At 27.3% G+C, this 17,394-nt stretch overlaps 2 protein-coding genes across 2 annotated transcripts; both read left to right on the forward strand.

Annotated features, from left to right (window-relative positions):
* Window positions 1-4,799: 4,799 nt before the first annotated feature.
* On the forward strand, window positions 4,800-6,588 carry LOC130982712 (alkane hydroxylase MAH1-like). The gene has a single exon (XM_057906784.1). It carries the CDS (start codon window positions 4,846-4,848, stop codon window positions 6,403-6,405), a length of 1,560 nt encoding a protein of 519 aa, XP_057762767.1. The 5' UTR covers window positions 4,800-4,845; the 3' UTR covers window positions 6,406-6,588.
* Window positions 6,589-13,728: 7,140 nt separating this feature from the next.
* LOC130981204 (alkane hydroxylase MAH1-like) lies at window positions 13,729-15,039 on the forward strand. Its single transcript, XM_057904816.1, has one exon. The coding sequence runs from the start codon at window positions 13,729-13,731 to the stop codon at window positions 15,037-15,039; it is 1,311 nt and encodes a 436-aa protein (XP_057760799.1).
* Window positions 15,040-17,394: the final 2,355 nt, after the last annotated feature.

Below are 17,394 nucleotides of genomic sequence, written 5' to 3' on the forward strand. Positions count from 1 at the left end.
TATTAATTATTACAATAATTAATATATTTTAAATAAGCCAAGTTCTATTTTTTTTTTCTCTAATATTGCCGTATATATAATCGAAAGTTAAATTAGGTGGGCTAACATACCAGACCAAAAAGCCAAGAAGGGAAGTGAGCATTAGATGATGTTTTTTTGTTTTATGTTACTGGAAATTAATTAAATATTGAAGGGATAGGGTGCTTTTCAATTTCTCTTTGTTTTTTCCCTTTAAAATATGGTGAATGCTATGGTACCTATCACTTTGTACCTAAGTTACTAAAAGAGGTAAATAATTAATATTTAATAAATTTTATATAATTTACTTTTTATTTTAAATATTTTATTTTTTACTTTAAAAGAAAAGTTAGACAATTTAGACACCATAACAAAGGCACCATAAAACTCATCTTAAAATATATAACTGCCTTGCTTTCATGTTTTTGAGGTTTTATAAAATATATTTTCTTTTATTTTTTTAGTTTTACATTATTTTTCAACTCAATAAGATAAAGATGAATCTATTATAGATTAAAATTCAATTTAAAAATTTATAGTTAATTAATAAATTACTATATATATAAAAAAGAAAAATTTAAACTCTCAATATTATATTAAGAGTGAATTTGAATTTTTAACACTTATTTAAACAAATAAGTGAGTTAACCAGTTGACCAACCTAAATTGGTTAATATTTTTTTTCTTTTATTAAATTAACTGATAATTGAAAATTTTGAAAATCAGTACTGAGTCTGCAGAAATGGGCCTGATGGGATTGTAGAAAAAAATCTGGTAAGTCCCTTGGATTGAAGCCTCATCATAATGGGAGACTCGCAGTGGAAAGAGTTGCATTATTTGCCAAGTCATTAATAAGGTTCCAATTATACCATTTTTCTTAAAAGTTTAAGTGGATAAGAAGAAATAATATTATAATTATATTTTAAATATATATTTTTAAGTAATAGTTTTTATTTTAAGATTTGTTTGATTATTCTTTTTGCGTATATATTTTTTTATTTGTCTTCTACTATTTTTTTTAATTAATCAAGAATCAAAATTTATATATTTTAAATACAAAATTCTAATACTATGCCATAAAATTATACTGGCTACTACAAGCGACGATAGAGTGGAATGACACTGGTTACTACAGGTGACGATAAAACGGTCAAACTATGGCAATTTAACCTTCAGTTTATAGTCGGTCAGTTTTGCACTAATTTTTTATATCTATAAAATTTAAGTTGATGGGAGAATGTACATAAATGGTTGGTTGTATACAATCTAAAACTCGAGTATGTAAGTTGTAAAGTATTATTCGTTAAATGTTGAATAGGATGATTGATGTGTATCTGGTGGAGAAGATTCTTGTGTTACATGAAAGCTATGATGGAAGATGGCACATGATTGTACAAACCTTTTACTGTGACTTAAAATGCTAAAGCAAGAGAAGAGTGAATTCACCCTATATATATGACATCTCAACAAATGTTTAGAATGGAAAAAGTTAAGAACCAAGTACACTAATGAGTGAAAATTGAACTGCAACAAAAACCAACAATAACTCACTAACCCCCTTATCCCTACACACCCCACTTAACTAAGTCACATTATATTCATTCGCTGTTTGATCATCAAAACAGGCACATGGTTATTACACCAACAATAAATTGAATTCGCAACATGTGGCGGTTCCTCTAAGATCCACAAGATTTTATAATAAACCGACACAATAAAAATTAAAATTTTAGAAACAAATCAAATCAATAATTTCATGCATGCATCCATCCGTCCTTCTCTCCCACCAACCATCTTATTACAATACATGCTTATTTCGTGGTATAGCTCTTCTCCAAGTAAGAACAAATTATGTAAATTTATTTGTATGTATCTTCTTTGAGATCTTACTATTTAAATATAACAATTGACCAATCATAAACATGGGTCCTGAGGATAATATGAATTACCAATTTACAAGCAATCCAAATTACTTATGGTGTGTTTGTTTGAGGTGAAAATGGGAGGAAGAAAAATGAAAGGAAAGAAATTAGAAAGAAAATAGTTATTTTTCTTTGTTTGGTTTATGAGAGAAATGAAAGAGAAAAGAAAATGGATGAAAAAATTTTGGTAGGGTCTACTAATTTTTTTTTCCTTCCAACAATGGAGAGAAAATAAAGAGAAAATTAATTCTCTCTCTACTTTTAATATTATCCATTTACTTTTTTTCAATATATTTTATAATATAAAGATAAAATTATCTTTTTATAACATTTCTTTTCTTCTTATTTTCCTTTTATCCAAACACACTTAAAAAAAATAAAAATCCACTCAAATTTTTTTTTTCTATTTTTTTTTTCTATTTCTTTTCTTCTAACCAAACATAATTTTAGTGTTTTGAACAAATAATGGTATCTGTAATAATAGTTAAATGAGAATATGATGTTATAAGATAATGGCGGCAGGTACAAGGAAAAAAATTCGAATGATAAACTCTAATCTAAAATAACACCTAAAAAATATTATTGACTTAAATATCAGAATGTTTTATAACTTGTTTCCGACTTAATTATGATTTTATCAAAATTAAAATTTCCGATCTTTTTAACTCACCAATTCGTAATCTCTCCGCCTAATATGAACACTTAGATCATTCATAATTGCTAGGTAATACAGTAGTATATTATACCAAATAGAGTAACGTAGGTGATCCAAGTAATTTAATTGAAGATAACCAATAATTTAGGTCTCTGTATTAAATGCTGGACTCTTTGAATGTTCCAGCGAATGACTTTTCTTTCTCCTTTTTCTAATCACAGGCCTCACTACCAAGGTATCCATCGATCAATTAATAAAATCGATTAATTTTTTTCGTTACAAAAGGTTTTTTTAAAGAGATAAGAGAAACATGCCGAAACACTTAATCACATAATAAACAAAAATTGAACTCCTAACCGTTCCTTAATAAAATAAAATAAAATTGAATTAATCACATAATATAATAATTAACCTAAGGCACAAGATTAAGTAATATAGTATTTAACTATTTATCATATATGTCTAGTCACCAAAAATTTATCATATATGTCTCACTTAAAACATCATTTGTGGACAAGATGAATTGTCTAGTAAACATCGCACTTTTAATTCATAGGGCCAGTATAGTACACTTAACGATTTAGATTTGTTTTCCAATAAAACAAATCCAACAATAACGAGTTTTGCCAAGCCACATCATCATATGAAGTAGGGGTGCACATGGACTGGTCTGGTCCGAAGATCTGGTCCGGTTCCGAATACTTTAGGAACTAATTTATTGTGATTTCACCGGATTTAGGATCAGGTAAGGATTGTAAAAATAGACTCGGTCATTATTTTGGGTCGGGTCCGAGCCATAGCTCGGATCACCCGAAGTTGGCCCGGTGATTCGGTCATCATACACAATTAATATTTTGTGTTATTAGTGATGGATCATGACTATTCTTATGTGAAATTTAAGTATTGTAAATTTTAATATTTTGTGTTATTAGTTATTATAAGACTATAAGTTAATGTTTTATGTTTAGAATGCATAAGATTTTAGACTAATGCATAATATTGTATTATTTGTATTGATTTAAATATTTGGTGTTATTAAATAATTATTAGTATTAATTGTGATTATGCTTTAGTATTGATTGTGGTTATGCTTTAATTTTGAAGAAGGGTTGGTTCTTATTATATTTTTTTAAGTAAATTTTACCTTGTCAATTAATGGTTGGAGTATTGAAAATTTAGATATTTTTATATGCTAGTTAACAAGAAGATATCAACATAATGTAATGTTACTGATCCGGTTTTTACCCAATTTTCACCCGGTATAACTATGGCCCGAAAGTGTGTTGGTTTCATCGGGTTTAGGGTCGGGTTCGAATATAATAAATAGACCCGTGTATATTTCGGGTTGGATCTGGATCACATCAAACTCAACTTCACCCAACCATGTGCACCCCTAATACGAAGGAATGTGGAAGCTTTTCCAATATCCAATATATTTAATCTAACGTGTGCTTTAAAATTACAAAAATGTTATATGCAAAAAAAAAAAATTTACTAATGAATTTTAAAATTAACCCAATAAAATAAAAAAAGATTATATCTCAAATTATCTCTTAAACCTTAATATTAAGATAATTATATGCACATCTAGTGAACTAAACATCCAATCATTGTTAATTGTGCATGAGTAAATCGAATCAAATGAAATAATCATCCAATTAAAAATAATAAATATAATCATCTGCATACATATTAAATTAAACATTCGACATATTAATTATTCATATGGTATAATATTCTCATTGTCTATCTATACTTTTTCAAAAAATAATTACTATATATTTATATAAATATATATTATTTTATTTATTTTTAATATATATTTTATATTATATTTAATATTTTACACTGATAATTGATTTGATAAAAACTTTAAAGCACACATTAGATTAAAACTAAGTCTCAAGCAGCTTCTTTTGCCGAATTCAATATAATATCCATCATTTTTAATCAAAAATGTTATTTATTTTTTAGAATTTTGTCTTTTGGTCAATTTTTAAAAAAATTTATTATTATTTAATTAATTCAAATATTTATTTTTACGTATGAGTTATTTAAAAAATTAAAAAATTATTATTTTTTCTAAAAATTAAATAAAAGACAATTTAAAAAATATGTAATTGGACTGTTTTTGAATACCCTAGAATATTATCATTATATTCTTTATATATAGGGATACAAGAATAACATCACTACTACAAAGACAAACACAAACAGCAAACAACATAAACATTCTCAAATTATTTTGTGATGGCCATGTTTTTCTATTTAGCAACAATGGCAGCACTACTTTGCTTCCTCTTACACTTCTTTCATAGGAGACTATGTTGCAAGAGCCCCCTCTTAATAGATTGGCCTATTGTTGGCATGTTACCAATAGTGTTATGGAACTTGTTCCGGATCCATGATTTCATAACCGATGTCTTGAAACAAGAAGGCAAAACCGGCGAGGTCATGGGACCATGGTTCACCAATATGAACTATTTGGTCACTAGTGACCCCATCAATGTTCACCACATGATGAGCAAGAGTTTTGACAACTATGTCAAGGGTTCTGAATTTCGTGACATCTTCCAAATTTTTGGAGATGGTATTTTTACCACGGATTCGGAGACTTGGAGGTACCATAGATCTTTGCTTCTTTCTTTGGTTAAGAATAGAAGCTTCGAGATTTTTCTAGAGAAAACGATTCAGAAGAAGGTGGAAGCTAGCTTGATTCCTGTATTAGAACACGTGCTACAACAACGTGTTGAGGTGGATCTACAAGACATCTTCAATCGCTTCACATTCGACAACATTTGCAGCATTGTTTTAGGGTATGATCCTAATTGTCTTTCTATTGAGTTCCCTCAAGTTGCATGTGAGAAGGCTTTTAATGAAGCTGAAGAGTCCTTATTCTATAGGCATGCTGTTCCAAAGAGTGTTTGGAAGCTTCTAGAAAGGCTTCAAATAGGTCAAGAGAGAAAGATGAGTGAAGCTTGCAAGGTGTTTGACCAATTCATATACTCTTGCATAGCATCAAAGAGAGAAGAGATAAGCAAGTACAACAAAAGTCAAAGAGATGAAGCTCAAGTTGACTTGCTTAGTGCTTTGATGATGATGAGAGAACAAGAACAAGAACAAGAAAAGGGTCAAAGTCAAACATTATTAGTCAATGATGACAAGTTTCTAAGAGACTCAACTTTCAATATTTTTGTGGCCGGAAGAGATACTATAACTTCAGCTCTTACTTGGTTCTTTTGGCTTGTTGCTACAAACCCATTAGTAGAAGCTAAGATTCTTGATGAGATCAAAGAAAACTTTGGATCCAATAATGATGAAATGAAACACAAAGTTTTTGGCATGGAGGAGGGTAAAAAGCTAGTTTATCTCCATGGAGCTCTTTGTGAATCTTTGAGGCTATTTCCTCCTATTCCTTTTGAGAGGAAGCAACCAATCAAAAGTGACATACTCCCAAGTGGACATCATGTGAATCCAAGTACAATGATCTTACTTTCTTTGTTTGCAATGGGAAGATTTGAAGAGGTATGGGGGAAAGATTGCTTGGAGTTCAAGCCAGAGAGATGGATCTCTAATAAGGGTAGTATTGTTCATATCCCATCTTACAAGTTCATTAGTTTTAATGCGGGTCCTAGAACTTGCTTGGGAAAGGACATATCTTTTATTCAACTGAAGATGGTGGCAGCTTCTATTTTGTGCAATTATCATATTCATGTGGTGGAAGGTCATCAAGCTATTCCAAGTCACTCAATTGTTCTTTTAATGAAGGATGGCTTGAAGGTTAGGGTAACTAGAAGATGCTTGTTTTGATGTATGATCTATTTGTTTTTTATTATTGTTAAATTTTATTTCTACATAAATAATAATAAAAAGTATCTTAAGATATTTTTAACTCAGTCATCTTAGAAAGATAAAAACAATTAACCTAAATAATTTTATTTTATTTTATTTATTATTTATTTATTGTAACGTACATTAAATAAAATCAAAAATAATAAATTTTAATAATTTTTTATTAATATTTTTTTGTTACTTATCGATATAATTAATTATCTTTGTAACTTTCACGTCAAGTTAAAACTCCATTATGGAACTTATTTGGCTTATTGATTGTAGTGTGGGACTGCCCTAAGTTAAAAGTTGAATTTAGTTATTTAGGTATTGTGTACCCTAGAAGGAAGTGTTACAATAATTGGTGTACATTTTGATACTATTTATTAATATCTAGCTAGCTAGCTTTAATAAGAAAATAATTAAAAGGTAAGTCTCAAGTATTTTTTGCTTTTAAGCTACATGAAAAATTGATGGAAAAGTTGAATGGCATTGCATCATTGTAAACCCTTCCTACATCAAATTACATGGTGTATATTACTCTTAGCACTCGTTACTATTTTACTTAATGTGGACACGATCCAAGTAAAATTTAACATCCCATGCATATAACGTAACTATGGATAGAGTGCTATTGATATGTCACATATTACCCTTTATGTATATATACAATTCACTTTTTTTATTATTATTATTATTGTTCAAAATTATATATTTAGGTAAAGAATCTATATATAGGTTTTGATTCACCAAATGCATTATTAATTGGTCATTAATCAATAAGGGGTGGCCTTGGGACAGTTTATGAGCAACAACCCCACCTTTGGTTAATTGGTTTCCACAAATTCAATATGCTCATCAATTGATATTATCATCAGTGGTGAATGAAATTGTCAAATTGATTCAATATATCATTTAGTCTTTTTTTTTTTTTGCCATGTTCATTAATTAAAAAATATAAAAAATTAATTTTTAGTTAATCAATATTAACTAATTTTTTTAAAGTTTATAATTTAAAATCTAAAATTAAAGTTTATGCTTTAAACTCTAAAATTTAAAATAATTAACTAATATTAACTGAAAAAAAAAAGTTATAAGAAGTCTAATCTCTAGTAGTGACAACGTGTCTAATCTCCAGCCACTTTATTTTTAGGTCTTGAATCTTCAACGAATTAAATTTCTTCAATCCCCATTATTTATCATAAAAGAAAAAAAAAATCTCACTTGATCAACTACCCTCGCTACAATAAAAGCTAGATGCAATCATCCAAAGTGAAGAGAATTTATTATTCCTTTGGTTATAAATTGATTTCATTTTTACTTTTAAAATGTATATCTATATATTAATTTTTAATATATTAAAGTGATAAAATAATAATTACTTTTAAACAAAATAAATTATTTAATTTATCTTTGTTTATCATGTTAAACTTTTAAAATAAATAATTTTACGACAAAAATAACACTCAATTCATGCAAACTTGTGTGAGAGAGATGTAAATAAAGAGTATACCATAAAATTACTTATTGCAAAATTTATTAAACTATTATATAGAGATATATAATAGTTTAAAAGGAATAATAATTTAAAAATATATTAAAAGGATATATTTAATACACTTCTCTCTTGATGCATGGAAATTTAAAAATGATGTCAAGATTCAGTTGAAACTTGGATCATCAACTTAATGGCTATCAATTGTAAAAGTTGGCCTTGCATACACAGGATGTAAATTAAAGTTTGTAGGATTTCATATTCATCAGTGATGATTCGACTAATAAAATTAAGATTTATATTATTTGTAACATTATCTCAGATTAAAATTAGGTTTAAAGAAATTTAGTTTCTATTAAATATATGGGCTTTTCATAATTAGAGAAATAAAGAAAGACCTAAAACCTAAATAAAAAATATTATATGAGATGGTCAAAGAGGGATGTATGGGTGAACTCCCCAAACTAATTTTTTGGTGATTTCACTTAGGCCGGCTTACTTAGCTTCTAGGCTACTGTATTTATGACTTAAATTAATGATAAAATTATTGTATCAAATAATAAATAAATTCAATGTGGTATTTATGAGGATTTTTTTTTTTTTTGACTTAATACGAGACTGATTACAAGACTGTTTGATATGTTTTATAAAGAATTACTAAGTGTTTTTGGTGGAGTTAAGCTTTACAATAATTTGTGACCAGAAGCTCTACAATAGTTTATAAATTAAAATTGTTTTTAAAATTTTAATTGTCTTAATTATGTCTGTAAAATCGATAAAAGTATATTATGTTAGTCATTGATTTATTTTTTATTAATAGTGTGTTAATATGATTTAATGACATGAATCATTAATGATATATGTCCATTCATGATTGATCACGTAAAATGATATAATGACGATTACTGACACGTGATGTATTGATATAAACGGAACGGATGTACCACATGTTATAATATTATTTGATTATATGTCAACTTATATCACGTGTTGTAACATTATTCATCTACATGTCATCATTATAGTTGTACTAAATTGATTCTTAATTTTGTATTAAGTAACTCATTTTGATCCTTAAAAGTCGTGCACCAAAGATGAATGATAGAGAACTATTAGAATTTATTATTTTTTACCATTAATTAGCTATCAATATTTAAAAGTGTGGGTTAAAGTATATAGTTGAATTGTTAAACTAAAGAAATTGGATTTATGGCTAAAAGTAATGGCTAAAAGAAGCACGGACACTTCGCTGAGTTGCCGTGTCTATGTGTCGGACACATTTCGAAAACGACACTCGTCTAACACGCGTGTCTGTTGTGTCCAACCGTATCTTAATAAAAAAAGAAAAAAATTCTTCTTCGGATACGCTTGGACAAACCTAAATATCATCACGTGTCAGCAGTTTTATTCTTAACATATATTATTAAAATAAATTTAGATATAATATATATTATTATTTATTAAAATAAAAAATATTTTAAATACTTGATATAATTAAAATAAGACATTAAAAATAATTAAAATATTTAATTTATATTTTAATATTAATAAAATATTAAAATATCATTATGATTTATCGAAAAATTACTTTATATTTTATATGTATGCGTGTCTTTATGTCATGTAAGATTTTAAAATTTGCGTGTCAGCATGTCTCGTGTCGTGTCGCGTCCCGTGTCTGTGTCAGTGTCCATGCATCATATAAAAAACAATAAATTCTCCTGGTCTTCTAGTATGAAATTAATTCCTTCACCAACTTTTCTAATTTTTTTAATTCAAAATTTTCAATATCTTTAAATGCACTAATTTTAATTTTATTTTTCATATATCATTTAAATGTAAGTATTTTTATAAAATATTTTTAAAATTTTAGTTTTAGTTATATAATTTTTTTACAATAATTTAGCATTGATAAATTTTATAATATATAAGTATGTTATTTTAAAAAAATTATTTGATTGATTAAAAACAATTTCTTTTGTCAAAAAAACACGCATACTTTTAACAAAAAATTAAGAATTAAAATACACATTTTTTATTTTTTTATTTCTATAAAATATGAAATACACGTTTTTTAGAATTAAAAAATATATTTTTTAAACCAATCATATAATTCTTTTATTAAAAAACATAATCATTGTTATGAGACATAATTTAAACCGATTGCGTATAAATGGACTAAATAAAAGAAGTCAGAGATGACAGCAAGAGTGTAACTTGCGGTTGGCGGTATTTATATGAAATTTTAATGACTAAGTCGGCAAGAGTTTAAATTGATTTATGTGAAAATTGGGTTGAGAAATATTTAAATTTGTGGGAATATTTATAGGAAGAGGTGATAATTTAGTCATCTAAATTGATGATCTTATCTAAAGTGAGTGTGTAATTTTTTCTCTTACTGCATGAAAAGTTATCTCGCATCGCGTAATTATAAGTATTAAATTACTATGAAAGAAAATTTGTATAATTAAAATGAGAGCATTCAAAGATATTAAGAATTTTGTATTCATAACCAAAAAAAAAAACTAGTGAAGAGACTAATTTGATACACGATATTCAATTTGAGGCACTAAAATTAGTTACTTAATTCAAAGTCAAGAACCAATTTAATATATTTACAATGATGACATAATGGATGATATGTGAACGAATAATATTACAAAACGTGACACAAATTAATACATGACAAAATAGCACATGTGATATACTTGTCCATGTCAATATGTTATGTGTCACGACCTGTCATCATATTATTATGCGTGACCAAACTATGAAGTGATAAGTATCATTAATGATTCACGTCATTAAGCTACATCAGTATGCAATATATAAAAAAATTAAATGACTCAAGAATTAGTATAATATATTTTTATCAATTTTAGAGATATAATTAAATTTTTAGAGATAATTTTAATGCATAATATTGATTTTAAAGATTATTTTAAAATTTAACTCACTTTTGATGTAAATTATAATTCTTATACGAATGTATTAATTGAATAATAAGTTATTAACAAGTATTTATAATAAAATTATTTTATCTCATGTGACATAAATTGATTAAAAAGAATAAATATTTTTGTTTTATCCTCAAAGTATTTAATAATAACTTACATTATTTGGTTTTTATGATATTTAATTGCACAAATTTCATCCATTCCATGAATCGAGCAGAAGTACTAAAGTAGTATTAAATGTTATCGGGATAAATACGTATGTACGCATGTAAAATGAATGTGCTCCGTGTTCAATGGATGGCCATCAATAAATATCAATATATAGATTTGCGTACCTAAAAATATAACAAGGATTTTTAAAATATAATAATAAAAATTTTGAATCACGCTTTTAATATATTTAATGAATTTAGTGAATATGTGACTAATTGTTGGGTATATAAAGATGATTAGATATAATTAAATAATTTTTTTAAAAGATATTTATTTTTATATTTAGTTGTTATAGGATTGATGATAATATTTTTTTAAGATACAATAAAATTTAAAAATTTTTTAATTAATAATAATAAAAAATTTTCAACTCTTTTAAACAAAAAAAGTCTTATAATAGTTAAAATACACACTCAATTATTCTTTATAAATAGTGAACAAAGATTTTATTTATATCTATTGTACATATATAATAATTATAATTTGTCACGTGCATAAATTATTATGATTCTTTTATTGTCAATAAGTACAATGTTTTAAACATACACCATTCTTAAAGATTTATGTCTTTTTAATCAATAGATATAATATTTCAAATATACACCATTTTTAAAAAATTGTGTCCTTTAACAAAATGGTACTATGTATCATTATTATAATTGACAATATATAAACAATTGATAACTATTTATTAATATTAATAATAATATTAATTAATTAAATTTAAAAATATCTTTTACAAATAAAATGAAATTCTTCTAGCGACAAATTAATTTTGTCCTTCGTTAATAATCTTTAATATGTATATTAGAATATAATTTTATTTTTGTCGTATGTATTTTTATAATCCTAAAAATATTTCACGTGTTTTTTTTTTTTCATTTATTCACAAAATTTCACTTATAATAAGATATCTACCCGCAACAATATTCATTGATTTTACATTCAGTAACATGTGACCCCATTTTAAATGCTTAACAGTTAACATGCCTATTTCTTGCTTAACAATGGACAAGTGAAGTTATGGGTCTTACAAGTAGTTATGATAATTTGGCGGACAAAGCTAATAAGGGGAAGAATTATATTTTGGTAAAAAATGAAAATTACTTTTTTTTTTTGAAATAAATAAAAAAGTTTTTATTTTAAAATTTAAATTATAAATTTTAAATTAAGTATTTTCTTCTCAATTTCTAATTTTTTTTAAGGACAAAATATTTTTTATAATTGAAATTTTTTTAAGTAATATCTAGCTATTCAAGTAATTAGTCGAAGTAACTCAAACCGTTTAGACTAGTACTAAGAACTATGTAGACCAATTATTTAAATATTTGGAGATCGATTAAAAATTTTCGAATTGTAAAAGAGTATTTTGTCTTTTAAAAACCGCTTTGATTAGTACCAGGAGGCTAAGGCTCTTAAAACAGAATCTTTTATCAAACCAATAAAATTAGAGATTTGATGGCTCAAAAGTTCAACCAAGATTTAACTAAGTTAAACTAAATATAATAAAATAATATATTTATGTATAAAATTTATAATTTAAAAAAAATATTTTTATTTATTATTTTGAATTAGTTAATCATTAAGAAATAGTATCTATTTAGTCAGCTAAATAATTTTTTTACCATTTTTATTTCGGTTTTGGACTAGTTTAGTATCAAATGATTTTTAGTCTGAATTGAATCAGTCTAACAATGGATTTTCGATTAACTGAGTTGAACCAATTAATTCAGTCTTCAGAATCATTTGAAGAACTGTTTAAATCGATTATTTAAATAATTGAAGACCGATTAAAAATTTTTTAATTATGGAGATTAGAGAAGCGCTATATTCTTTGAATAAATAATAACTAAAGACAAAAAACGATGTTTATCATTTTAAATTTTATATCCTAAATTCTAAATGTTTGAAAAATTAAAAAAATAGTTAATATTAATTATTTAATTTTTTTATATTTTTTAAAATTTTAATAATCGAAAAATCAAATACACAACCATTGTCCATACTCCATATATAGCATTAAGTTTGGTTAGATAGTAGATATGATCGAGGAAGATAAAGTCAAGGAACGAAAATTGTCATTATCAGGTTCCATGGCAAGGAGATGAATCATTTAGCTGCTTAGCCTGATGCCATCTTCAATGATAAAGATTGAACAGCTTAGCTTTCCAATAAAACTTTATTTGTTAGAACTTCTCGAATATATTTTCATAAGATAAATTATTTCCTCTGTCATTTTTATTTTTAATAATTTATATTATAAAATAATTAAATCCAAAAAAATATATATTACTATTAAACAAATGCGAAGAATCTCCTACTTACATACAATCTTCCATCTATATATATCCCCGTGGGCCGTGGCAAGATTTCATCAACATACACAACAAATATAAAAAAGAGTTGCATAACCCTATCCGATCCACAAATTAAACTTTTCAAATGGCCATATTGTTTCTCATTATACCAATCCTCCTATTATTCTCATATCTTGTTCATCGTAGAAGATGTTGTAGAAGACCTCTGTTGATAGATTGGCCAATCCTTGGCATGTTACCACAAGTCCTTAGCAACTTGTGCCATATCCATGATTTTGTAACTAATGTTTTGAGACGAAAAGGTGGCACCGGTGAATTCATGGGGCCATGGTTCACCAAAATGAACTATATGATCACTAGTGACCCCATGAATGTCCATCACATAATGAGCAAAAGCTTTGACAACTATGTCAAGGGTCCCCAGTTTCGCGAGATCTTCCAAGCTTTCGGAGATGGTATTGTGGCCTCAGATTCCGAGACATGGAAATACATTAGGACCTTGCAACATTCCTTGTTCCGGCGAAAGAGTTTCGAGACCATGGTGGAAGATACCATTCAAAAGAAGGTTCTTAATAGCTTGCTTCCGATATTTGATCATGCATGGTTGCATGGAGAGGTTTTGGATCTTCAAGATGTGTTTAGTCGATTAACTTTCGACGAAACATGCATCATGGTTTTGGGGTATGATCCTAATAGTCTCTCAATTGAGTTTCCATTGGTGGAAGTTGAGAAGGCTTTTGACGAAATTGAGGAGTCCATATTCTATAGACACATAGTTCCAAGAAGTGTTTGGAAGTTTCAAGAATGGCTTCAAATTGGTGAGGAGAAGAAGATGACAAAAGCATGCAAAGTTTTTGACCAACTACTATATTCATGCATTGCAACTAAGCGTCAAGAGTTAAATGAATGCAACAAAAGTAGCGGTGATGACTTGCTTAGTTCTATGATGATGATGGGTGAAGAAAAGGGCAAAATGGTCCACGATGATAAGTTTCTAAGAGATGCTGCATTCAATCTTTTTGTAGCTGGAAGAGATACCATAACTTCAGCTCTTACATGGTTCTTTTGGCTTGTTGCTACACACCCATTAGTCGAGGCAAAAATTTTTGAAGAAATCGAAAAAATTTTTGGCGCTGATGTAGGAGAAAAACGCGAAATTTTAGGGATGGAGGATGTGAAGAAGCTAGTTTACCTACATGGTGCTCTATGTGAAGGTTTGAGGCTATTTCCACCTGTTCCTATTGAACGTAAACAATCATTGAAACGTGACACACTTCCGAGTGGTCATTGTGTTAATCCAAATTCAATTATTTTGTTGTTTACTTATGCAATGGGAAGGTTTGAAGAGATTTGGGGAAAAGATTGCTTGGAGTTCAAGCCAGAGAGATGGATTTCAGAGAAAGGAGAAACAATACACGTTCCATCTTATAAGTTTATTAGTTTTAATGCAGGTCCAAGGACATGCTTGGGTAAAGACTTGTCTTTTTTTCAAATGAAAATGGTGGCATCTACTCTTTTGCGCAATTATCGTATACAAGTTGTGGAAAATCATCCTACTACCCCAGCTCATTCCATTGTGCTTCTTATGAAGCATGGCTTGAAGGTTATCATATCAAAAAGACAATTTTAATTCGATCAACGAATTTCAATATCAAATGTCATAATGTATTTGTGTATGAATATATATTTTGTTTAAGTCATTTTTAATATATATTTTGTATTTTGATATGTATTTTATACAAATAATTAAAAAGTTAGACTAATCTTTGAATTAATGATTTTTTATTTTGAGCTAACGATAAAGGAAAAGCTCCAACCAGAGTAAGTATATATATATATATATATATATATATATATATATATATATATATATATATATATATATATATATATATGTTACCATTTGTTTGTGAATAATACGGTGGGATTATCTTAGTTTAAGGTTGGATACTGAATAATACCGTGGTTAAATTAACCTTATATCTGGATGCTTGCACTTTGTAATTTTGTTTATAGAATATGAGGCTGTTTGCCCTAATTTCATTCATTCCATGAACCCAGCAGAAGTAGTATTAAATGTTATGCGGAAAATGCATATGTGTGTACGTATGTAAAGTTAATGTGATCCATGTTAAATGGATGGGCACGCAGATGGCTGGCCAATAATAAATATCAATAGATTTGCGTACCAAAAGAAATTACAAGGATTTAGTTTTTAAAAAAAATAATAATAGAAAAATTTTAATTAAGTTTTTAATATATTAAATAAGTAAAAGAAAATATGTTTTTAATAATATTTAATAATTTTTTAAAATATTCTTAAAATGAGTCTTTTTAAATACATATTAACAAAACCTAAACTTAAAAAAAAATGGTAAAAATTAAAAAACTTTCAAAATAGGACGAGACACGTGATATCATTTTAAATAACAGTCATGCTACACATCTATATAATTTTTTTATCCAAATCTATCCAAGCTGGCCAAATATAAAAAAAAATCCAATACCATTAAATGAGTGTGTATACATGCGCCCAGAGCACCGAAACGTTAACATATTCATTCATGCTTTGAATATGAAACAATATTTTTTTTCAACATTAAAACCGCTACTTGAGAACTTTGAATCTCTCTCAAACTTCACTCGTGTTCTCTGCGAAAACCGCTACTGGAAAAGAATCGCGAGAAAATTTCAAAAGGAAGAAGAAAAAACGAACGAAAACAAGAAATTACATTTAAAATCTTGCAATCTCACATTTTTTTAGTTGCACTTTAGGTTTACTGAATTAAGTTACTTCGTTTAGTAGATTGACTTAATTTGATTCCATTTTTTTGGTGCAACTAGGGCACAGGAATGAAAATGTATTCTTATTTTCTTTCTGTTCAGTAGAGTTGCTCATTTTCATTCATTTGATTGTTAGTGTATTTAGTTGAGTCCTTTTGCATGCAGAAATAATTTACTTGATGATTGAATGTTTATCACATTTTATTCAGCACATGATTAGTATTCGGTTCACTGGTGTTTGTCATTTGATTCACCTGATTGTTAGTGCGTTCAGTTGAGTTCTCTTGCATGCAGAAATGATTTACTTGATGATTGAATGTTTATCACGTTATATTCCACATGATTGATGTTCAGTTCACAGGTGTTTGTCATTTGATTCACCTGATTGTTAGTGCGTTCAGTTAAGTTTTTTTTGCATGCAGAAATATTTTTCTTGCTGATTGAATGTTTATCAAGTTTTATTTAGAACATCAATGAAATTCAGTTCAGTGGAGTTGGTTATTTTAATTCATTTGATTATTAGTGTGTTTAGTTGAGTCCTTTTGCATGCAAAAATGATTTACTTGATGATTGAATATTTATCACATTTTATTCAGCAGATGATTAGTGTTCGGTTCACTAGTGTTTGTCATTTGATTCACCTGATTGTTATGTATTCAGTTGAGTTCTTTTGCATGTAGAAAATTTTTTCTTGATAATTGAATGTTTATCACGTTTTATTCAGCATATAAATAGTGTTCGATTCAGTTGGGTTAGTCATTTTGATTCATTTGATTAAAATATGTATGATTGTGCTTGTCGGTGTATTAAGTGAAGTATTGACCAAATATTTTTGACTTCAGGCTCGAATATGGTCCAAATATTTTGTTGCACAAACTAAACAAAATCAGAAACCAAGTGATTCGGACATTTGAAGAAATAAGACTCCCAAAGACATCTGTTGTCCTCTCCAGCCCTTATTGTAAATTCACATCTGAGGATATAAATAGTAAATAGGATATACTTTGTTTGACTGGTTGTAATTAACACTATTTTGTTTAACTTGTTTAAAAAATCAAACAATGTATATATGTGAATATTAATGTAAATGTTATTAGAAATTTAATCTTAATGTATATATCTGATTCAAGATGGATTAGTCCTTGTCCTGTCGGTCTGAGATATTAATATATATATCTGTTGGAACTGTCTGACTGCTGTT

This window comes from Arachis stenosperma, chromosome 5, assembly GCF_014773155.1.
Source record: "Arachis stenosperma cultivar V10309 chromosome 5, arast.V10309.gnm1.PFL2, whole genome shotgun sequence".
NCBI classification, from domain to species: Eukaryota; Viridiplantae; Streptophyta; class Magnoliopsida; order Fabales; family Fabaceae; genus Arachis; species Arachis stenosperma.